This window comes from Fusarium oxysporum, genomic scaffold (genome assembly GCF_000149955.1).
Source record: "Fusarium oxysporum f. sp. lycopersici 4287 supercont2.55 genomic scaffold, whole genome shotgun sequence".
In the NCBI taxonomy this organism is placed as follows: Eukaryota; Fungi; Ascomycota; class Sordariomycetes; order Hypocreales; family Nectriaceae; genus Fusarium; species Fusarium oxysporum.
In genome coordinates this window covers 61,055-70,881 of record NW_017264855.1, presented here as the reverse complement: position 1 = coordinate 70,881, position 9,827 = coordinate 61,055, and the positions used below count along the sequence as shown (strand labels likewise).

Here is a 9,827-nt window from a genome sequence, read left to right as displayed (position 1 = left end):
TCAATATCAGATTCAGAGAACTGTCCCCTGTCATCCCCTTCCTTGATTATCCCATCCCCATCTAGAAACCCACTCGGTCGTAGTTGATCTTGACTCCCATCTACGTTCCGTGGTTAGCCTGAACAAACTACTGGGGCCACAGAACAAGGATACCTTCTCCAGGACCCTCAAAATCTTCCAAGAAGCCAAGTTGAGATATTGTGGGAGTCAGTGACACAGTCTCCCCTGCACGGCGTCGTGAACGATGGTCGCGCTGGATAACAGCCAGCTTGGCCCTCGCCCCAGCCTTCAAGGAATCATCTTGCGAGTCCTTCCCCCCCTTGTGGAACCTGGTGGCCAAGTAAGGGTAATCCACACCAGGTGTGCTGCTTCGAAGAGTAGATGGATCAGAATGTGAGACGAGTGGATGGGTCGTTGGCTGCACAGGCGGTGACGGAGCTAGAGCCCGGAAGAGCCGCGAGCTTTGTTGGGTTGGTGGAATTGGCGTCCCTAGCACTACGTGCGGCTGGCTAATTGACTCTCCGAATAAACTCCTAGCTGTATGAAGTTGCCGTAGCTTCTCTGGCGATGTAGGCTGGGTTCCGGATCTCTCGTTGGGAGGCGATAGGCCAGCATCTCCTTCGGGTTCTCTTCGTGGCAGGTCTGCCAGGTGAGGATGGACGAAGTGCAATGTTCCGCAGCGTCTGGAGCACGACTTTGGATCTAGAATGCTTCATTTGATGAGGGTTTAAGAGACTTATAGACGAGGAAGGCAGAACTTACATGAGAAACGCACTGGTTACGGCAGTCTATTGCATTGCTTAGTTAACCCAGCAGACTGCCTCTTTGCTCTGAAGGCACTCTCCGGTCTCTCCTCCCCACAACGAGCACAAACAACGAAGAGTAAATCAGTAGAGAGCTCTTCGGGGTTGAGACCGATATCCATTACTCAATCAACGAGGCCATATCGAGACCTGTCGAATTGGGGAGATGAATTGAACGCGTGGTACTGGCACAGTACTGAGTAAACAAACAATTCCAAATGGACGCAAGCTGCCGGCACTCCGCGTGAGCCTTTCAGGGGCCAGCACCGATTGGCCCCACTCTTTTGGTGCCATCAGCCAGTTGCGCGTTCTTTCGCGGCTGGCCATACAAAATCTGGACCAATCAGATTCCGAGAAACTTATTTATCCCTGTCTGCACCAAACCCTCATTACTCGGGAAAACTTATGAATTAATGTAGAGTCAGCCTTCGGCTGAATAAACCCTGCAGTTATATTATATATACCTTATATTCTTTAACCTATTACTAAAGACCTTTAATATAATTATACTCTTAATTATAATTACCTATATAGGATTATAACCTTAATTTTAATCTTACTATAAAAATTATAATTATAACTATAATTATATAGTTATTACCTTTAATATATAAATTATATTTATTTATACTTTTATAAATTCTAGCTTACTAGCTATTAATAAAACTTCTTTATATTAATTAAGCCTAATATATATTAAATCTACTATTAAGAGATATAATACTTTAATAATACTTAGTATTATGCCTTATGCAATCTGCTAATAATAAACCTAGCACGGCTTAGTTTACTATAGTTAGAAAACCCACTATTATATATTTAATATAAAAGAAAGAAATTTACATTCTTAGTTTAAAAGCAAGTTATATAGTATTCCTTATTTTTCTAATTTACCTTTACTATTCTCTATACTATAATAATATATTTAATATATACTTTAAAAGCCTTAGTAGGTTTAAGGCAAGATAAAACTCTTATAATAATAAGAGGTATATGCCCTATAGTTATTTATATCCTAGGCTAGGTAAAGATATTTTAAATTTATAGTATTAAAAATACTATAAATATTATAAAAAAGGTAACTAGATATAGGCATAGGAAGCTAACTAAAACTACTTTTTATACCCTATACCTAGTCTTAAGGTTATTTAAATATTATAAAAACTCTTTTTATCTTTATTCCTGCTCTTATTATAATATTATTACTTATATTAGTTATAAACTATATTATTACTTTACTAGCTTATAGCTAATTAGAATTTTATAATTAAAACTAGTCCTTCTATAAGCTAGCATATTATATATCTGCACTAAGGCTATTTAATTAAGTAATCTCTATATTTATAACCTTAAGGGGTTTATAAATATATTTATATAAGTACTTTATTTAATTTATTTTATTCCTACTAGTCCTAAACGTCTTATCTATTTTATATATTTAAATAATACCTATTAAGCCTTAAAGTATAAATAAGTCACTTAGTTCTAAGCTTAGATATAAGAGGTGCAGATAACCATGCCAATATACTACTCCTCAGGATAAAACAAATATAAACATTAAATAAAGGCAAGTAAAGCAGCAGAAAGCAACTTCTAATAAAAGGGCTAAGTAATATACTCACTTTTATAATGCAGGTACTCTATCCTTACCCCCTGTTTTACTTTAAGTCGATAGTAGAGCCTCAGTCTAACGGTCTGATTATTGACTTAAGAGTGCCGCTATACTATCAGAGATTAGATGCTATGCTCTAGAACTTAATGGTCTAGATTTCTCGCATCTCCTTCCTCCGCCTACCCCTCCCCTAGAGCCATATTTGCCAGGAGGGTCCCCTACTATAATGATTACCGCGAACATTGCGATGCAATGCATATATTCTGGTCTATGCACACTAGACGTCCCTCTAATTTCCCCAGAGTTACGTCGTTATATATTCTTTTCGTCTATGCATGCTTTCAGGGTTCGCGGAGCTACAATGGAACCCTATTATATCTCCATTATTAGATAACGCTGACTTTCCTTTCCTTCCCGACAACGCTAAAGTTTTAAAGAATATTTAACATATACTTATAATTGCCTTATCCTAGGTCACCCTCGCCCCTTTTGTTTCTTTTAAGCCTACTTTCCATAAAGCCTTAAAAACATATTTATATTAGAGCTCTATGATGAGTTTTGCAACGACTGGATTTGATGTTCTCCTCAACCGACTTGCTCTTCGCATCGACTAAGATGCAAAGGTGTTAATTTGCTGCCGGAAACGCCTACTCCATACCACCAACTTCTCGTCTTTAACGCGCCATATTTCCACCGAGTATTTCTAAGGCTAGCCTCCTGGAAAGCGCGAGCTAGATGAATTTTACGATAAGGTATGGCTATAGGCATAGATAGCAGGGTTAAAATAGTCTCGAAGGTATTAAATTATTAGTCGTAGCAGTCTTACTACACAGATCAGTAATGCTATCTAAGCTCATCTCGCATCTATAAAAGAGCAAGAATGACTTTTAAACCCCGGTAAAGATACACTAACCTACATAGAATCAGGAGGCATAAGGATAAACAGCCAAGGAGACCTTCTTAGATTTAAAGAGTAGACGCCATGGATCGAAAGGATAGGTTGGGATAAGACATATCACGGAAGAAGCCAAGATGTACTTACTGCCCTACTCAAGATTATCAGCAGAAACGCATTGCGTTTCCTGTTTTTGACCAATCATCGTTTAGTATTTTCGCCCCTTATTTTCACGGTAGAAACGCATTGCGTTTCTCGAATTACACTAATAAAATTATAAAACCTAAAACACGAAACGCATCGCATTTCCATCGGCTAACCCTTATCAAGTTTAACTTAACTACTCCAGACCTAAAAAAAAAAAAAACATCCATTAGTACTCACATATTTATCATATCTATATAATATCTACTCCATCTCTGCTATTCCATCCTATCTATTATATTTATATATACTTAGCCATAATAGCCAGCTCCTTTATTTATTGGTAATAAAGTTATCCTACTTTAACTCCAGCAAAGCTATAAAAGCTTAAAAGGCTTAGCCTTTATTATAATTTACCAGAAGTAGCTATTATATATATTAAATGCGGTTTTACTTTAAGTCCTAAACGCACTTTAAAGCATCTAGGCAAAAAGCATGGTATCATTAGATCTGCTTGGCATAGCCTTAAGCCCCTCTTATCCTTATTAAACCTCCTAGATCTAAATACATTAGTCCCTAGGCCAAATAGATCATAATGCTATCCATACCTTATAATATAATAAGGCTTTTTATATAAGTATTATAATCTTTATTTTACTAGCTAGAAGGTTCTAGAGGATTACTTAAGGGCTAATATTACAATAAGTTAAAGCTTATAGCCAGAAAGAACAGCTAATAACACTAGCTGCAAGACTATATCTAGTAAAGAGTTTTATTCTAGAGCTAGACAGCAAATAATACTTAAAGGCCATGGCTTATTAGTATTAGCAAAAACTTTAACAGCAGGTCTATACCTAGTAGTATTCTTCTACAGGCCAGTCCTAATCCTATTAAGCTCCTTACTTAGAAGCTATTTACTAAGGAGTATACCTATTTAGAAAATCAGCAAAGTAATAATTAAGGATACTATAATAAAGAGATACTAGCTTCTTCTATCTTATAAACTAACTAGTTATGGCATATAAATTAGTAAATAATATTTAGAGATATATATTATAATATTCTAGTTCGTCTTACAGTACTACCTTACTGCATAGCTAACCAACCTTTGCCTTATAGTATAATAAAAAGAGAGTAAATATTTAATCTGGCATGTAATAACTATAAGCTAGTATCTATAATAGCTATATTAGATTATCTCCTGGATTAATACAGTAAAATAGTTTAAAAAATAAATATCTACTTAAGAAGATGGCTTTGCAGTAGGTTCCTAGATCACCCTTATAAGGTGCCCTTTAAGTTAATAGTAAAATCATCTTCTAAGAAGATCTACCAGAAAGAGCTTAAGTGCTTTATCTGCTTTTAGGTTTAATTATTTTAGTTATTGCCGATAATTTTATAGAAGGTTATAGGATATTAATTAAAAGATATTAGTTCAAAACCCTATAGGAGCTCTAGAGGGATAATATATAGTAATCTATAGAATATATTAACTTAGGCCTTGCTGTTAATTAGGATAAAGGGTATAATAGGCATGAAGGGGAGTATAAGGATAAGGATAAGGATAAGATCCAAGATAATAATAATAATAGTAATAAAGACAAAGGTGAAGACAATAAAAGATATAATAAGATAGAAGATAAAAGTCAGAAAAGGGTAGTTATAAATATAAGTAACCTATTTAATACTAAGTTAACTTCTACTTAGTCTTTTAATAGTTAAGAGGACTACCCCTGAGACCCTATATTTAATATTTTATTATATTTTTATTACTTTACTATTACCGAAGACTTTAACAGCAGTATTATAAGCTTGATGATGCTGGTGTATTTTAGTGTTATACACAGGCTATTAACCTTAGATAGAGACTAATACCTTAAGTCTTACTAGTTTACTACTATCTTAGCAAAGCTTATATATTGTTCTTAATTAGTATTTCCTAAGGCAGTGTTGGCGTGTTTCTTATATAGCTATAGAGGAGTTATATATCTGCTGTATTACGGGCTGCTGTAAAGGCTTAATGCGGCCAGCTATAAGTATATATATAATAGCACTTTATCGCCTATAGGCAAATTCTTAAGTCTCTTATTATATAGTAATGCTCTTCGGCGGTCTTAAGGGTCGTCCTTTCGATTTTATTGGAGCGATGACGGCGGTGTCCTGTCCTGAGATGGCAACCAATGACTTTCAATGGTAGACTTCCGTGGCCTGGCTCGTGAAGAAAGGGATTCAGAGAATTGATCTTTCTTCGCGATACATGTCCCTAACGACACGGAGCTTCGCGAGCTCTTGATATCGCTCTCGGGCGCTATTTCCTACGTGGTATTTGTGGCTTCTTCTTACGTCGACATGCCGGCTCCGCGAGCCTTCAACATTCCAGGCCCTGCGCCCTCGGTTTCCCGTATGACCGACCTTTGCAGCTTTGTCTGCCCGAACAACACCAGCAGCCGTTAGCTGTTTGACTTCTTGGGCCTGCCAGTAACCCCTTATCTCAACGCATAGGCCATAAATGGCTCACTGCTCTTTTTGCAGCTCGAAAGCTGCATGGTCGACCTCTGCAGTACGCATACTGCCTAGAGAACCTCTTTTCTTTTTGCAGCATCGGCTGCCGCCCGGAGCATAACTAGGCCTCAACTATTTATCTCATTAGCTAAGACCATTAAATATAACCCCTGGGTCGAAATAGTATAGAGCTTACCTTGAGATCGTAGAAGGAGGCGACTGCCTCGTCTACAGAGTAGCGTTCTGGCCGCCTTGGATTTTCTCCTGCGAGGGTTTTATTGGAAAATCCGGAAATCTCCCTTCCCTTCAGGATTCAGACTAACAGTCTGAAAGTCCTAGAATTAGAGTTTAAAGTCCTAGATAAAATCATTTAGAGATTTAAACCCAAGAAGACCTATTACCTTAAAATTAGTAACTAAGTTTTATAAAATATATTTTCACCCAGCACTACCGCGCAATATAAACAACAGGGAGCCGGGCTTGTTCTTTTTGATTCAGACAGTGTGGTCTTAACGCTTGATGTGTAACTACGGACCCTAACACCTGCCGAGGAGGTAGCCAACCCCTTGATCCCTTGGGTATCAAAGACCCTAAAGACTGTACTTGAGGCTGGACCTTAGTCTAAATACCTTGAGAGACGAATCAGAAGGCATTAAAGTAGCTCCCCCAGAGCTAATTCTTGAAACTTTAAGGCTTTTTGAGAAAGGAACTAAGGAAGTTATGCATAAGGTTGCCTTACTTGCAACTAAGAACCGAAACCTATGACAGGTAAATAACATCCTTAGCCGGCGGCGCAGGGCAAAAAGGACCCGCCTATAGAAAAGAGGAAATATGACTATAGAGGAAGGTCGGAATCTAATTCATCAGATGGACATAGATATCCAAGTAGTAGGCGAATTATTAAGAAGTAGGGTCAAGGAAGTTCAGCGCGACCGAGGGTGCGCCATTGTGGAAGATGCGGAAAGACTGGGCATTATGCAAGAACCTGTCAGGAAGTAATTGAGGCACGTGGAGATAAGTAGAGTAACTAAAATTAAATATCAAATCATATATTAAATCCTTATTGCGATATATAACGTATATGATAAGCGAGTGTCTCAGACAAGCGAGTGCCTCACTATACTGTATAACCGAAAGTGCTAAGATGTAGCGTTTTAAAAATTAACTATATAATTAAAACAAAATCTAAGAAAAAGAATTTGCTATAATCTTTATATAGTAAAGTACTATACTAACTTTTATAAAATTCTACTTAATTTATTTAGGCTTATATTTATAAATACATAGTGTAAATAGGTTTTCTTTATACTATCTATTAAAGAAATTATATAAAATCTAGGAAAACTATATTTTATAGATTTAGTTATGATCTATGCTATGTTAAAATTTCTCTTATTTTAGGCATGGTTTAAATTTAGAAGAGTTTATTTTCAGTCGAGTGTAAGCCAGTATAAATTTTCAATGTAACACTCACTTGTTTGTAACGCTTGCTTATTACGTACGTTATTACTTATATTTATTTATTAGTACTTTTTTCCTTTGTATTTTAAGGCTAAAGCCTCTATTAACTATATTAACTTATTACAGAGGGTTATCCTTTAACTGCTCTATCAGAAACAGGCTTCTGTGGTCACTGAAGAAGCTTGTGTATGTGCCATGCTGTACCATTGCTATTGGGAGATATGAAATTGCTCTGGTTGATGGCTGACTCCCGTCTGGAAGCTGCTTAAGATGCTGAGGCACGAGTCCATAATCGATTTGTGGATATTGGCCCATCCGCTTAGGGTAGGCTTTGCAGAAATGGTCGCTTCGCATGTCGATCATTGGGTAACTTGAGATCACAGCTCGAAATGCAGTTGGGTGTCGTATTGATATTCGGAGCAAGCTGCTATAGCTCGTTCAGCGAGAGCGCCGACATTTACGAACCTAGGGTACGTTAGAATCGTCTGATAAAGCGTGTTCAAAGCCTCCTCACCATAGAGGCCAATCTGGGCTCTCGGCTTTTGCAGTAGAATCACATTATCTTCTAATAATCTTCTGGCGACTAAGACTCTGGCGCTACAGCTATGGCTACTACTGTACGAGACTAGCAAACGGTCTTATCAAGCCGCCGGACCGTCGGCGTGACTGTGTTTTGGCGAACAGTCCTTTGGGCTGTGATGAAGCTGCACCGGCTAAGCCCCACTACTAGCCCTCTAGGTCGGGCCCTTGTACTCGTAGACCTCCGGGATGTTGCCGTCCTGTATGCCCCGCCTTTTTGCTGCGCCGCTGACCCCACGCAGCCTCTAACCGGCGTACACTGGGTGCTCGATACCGGCCTGGGTGTGCAGGAAGTTGTCAATTCAATGGCGGTGTCGACGGTCTGATTTTGGGCGTTGGGGAGCTGCACGCGGATGGCACTTGCGGCCTCATTGGTGCCGTCGGTGTCTTTGGTATTGAGTGAACTGTGGCCTAGCCCCCTTAGAAAAGAGGTATGCTTTCGTAGACCAACACCCCGCTATTCAGTGTCGATAAATCACGACGCGACATTCTATTCTGGTTATACTGTCAATCAGCATGCGTCAAGTCGGGCCTCTGATGCATCCTTCAAGTCCCCAAGTTAGATGCTATCACGCTCAGTTGTGCCGGCAACGAGTCTAACCCATGGTTCCCCAGAGCTAGGCATCAATCCCCATCCCTACTGCATATTGTTATAAAGTTTAGTAACACCTATAGATACCAATTTTAAGCTATTGTAACGCTTTAGCAATCCCTATTAGCTTATTAAGTAAGCCTCTTAGTTAAAGTTAGTAAAAACAGATCTTATAGCTGTCTTGTTCCTAAGCAGATTAATAATCATACTGTAAGCTGGTGGCTTGACCTACTGTTGAACAGGTGCTGGGGCCTCACGTGCAAGCAGGGATACATTAAGATTACAGCCGAAATGGTAAAACCTCTAAGGGGTAGATTTCAACAGAACACAACATGAATACACACCAATTCACATCAATGAACCGAATACACGTAATGTCTAACAATTAAGAGTCTCAATTGCATCTCAGCGACCCGCGCACCCAAATGCATACGACTTTCGGTTCATTCTATCACCATGTCGGCCAAACACGCCGAGAGGACCATTAGCTACGCGTCTCCGGAGGATTGGGACTCCTGGTCCAACGAATTCAAGAAACTGGCGCACGCCTACGACCTGTGGCAGTATATTGATCCAACCGATCGTATCCGATGGCCTCAGCGACCAGAACTTCCAGAAATCCGAGACTACCCCAGACAAGCAGATCCGGACGATCCCGATAGTGGCACAATGACGCCCAGCTCAGATTACGTACCGCCCCGGCGAATCGGAGAGTTGACGTCTGAAGGAAGAGCGGAATACGAGCATGATATCAGGATCTACTCTCTGAAAGAAACGGCGTATAGAGAGACGAAGAAACAGGAGCAGAAGCTGGTCGAGTTTGTCCTCAAGACGGTCTCGGCCACGTATCAGAAAACATCCTGCGTCACGGGAGACCGATTAGACAAGTGGTATCAGGAGCTACGAAGATCTGGAGTGGTATACAACGAACGCCTTCGACCCGAAGCGCGCGACAAGTACCACAAAGCCGTACATACAGCCCCGAAGATCAACAAACTCAACGAGTGGGTCACGGAGTGGGAGACGACCATGGCCGAAGCGATCAGCAAGAAAGTCCCCGATGCCCTCGACGCGCAATGCTGGGCGGAAGACCTGAACCGAGCAATGTATCACGTCCTCCCCAGCTGGGCATCTACTTTCCGACAACACCGACGCCCTCAAATCCTCAACAATTCCCTCAACTATCGAGAGGTCGCTGCCGACATTCGATACGAAGCCAAAATGGCCAACGCTAGCGGA

At 39.8% G+C, this 9,827-nt stretch overlaps 3 protein-coding genes across 3 annotated transcripts; 2 read left to right on the top strand and 1 right to left on the bottom strand.

Moving 5' to 3' along the window:
* Nucleotides 1-5,797: 5,797 nt before the first annotated feature.
* FOXG_22875 (uncharacterized protein) lies at nt 5,798-6,000 on the bottom strand (the record flags this gene model as incomplete). The annotated part of the gene is made up of 2 exons (XM_018403297.1): nt 5,798-5,880; nt 5,973-6,000. Coding segments are annotated over 2 exons (111 nt in total), but the record flags the coding sequence as incomplete, so codon positions are not given.
* An 823-nt stretch (nt 6,001-6,823) lies between these two features.
* Nucleotides 6,824-6,955, top strand: FOXG_22874 (uncharacterized protein; the record flags this gene model as incomplete). Its single annotated transcript, XM_018403296.1, has 1 exon — nt 6,824-6,955. The coding sequence occupies one exon, from the start codon at nt 6,824-6,826 to the stop codon at nt 6,953-6,955; it is 132 nt and encodes a 43-aa protein (XP_018258634.1).
* An 851-nt stretch (nt 6,956-7,806) lies between these two features.
* FOXG_17573 (uncharacterized protein) lies at nt 7,807-8,322 on the top strand (the record flags this gene model as incomplete). The annotated part of the gene is made up of 2 exons (XM_018397580.1): nt 7,807-7,887; nt 8,047-8,322. The coding sequence occupies 2 exons, from the start codon at nt 7,807-7,809 to the stop codon at nt 8,320-8,322; spliced, it is 357 nt and encodes a 118-aa protein (XP_018258633.1).
* Between the last annotated feature and the right edge of the window lie 1,505 nt (nt 8,323-9,827).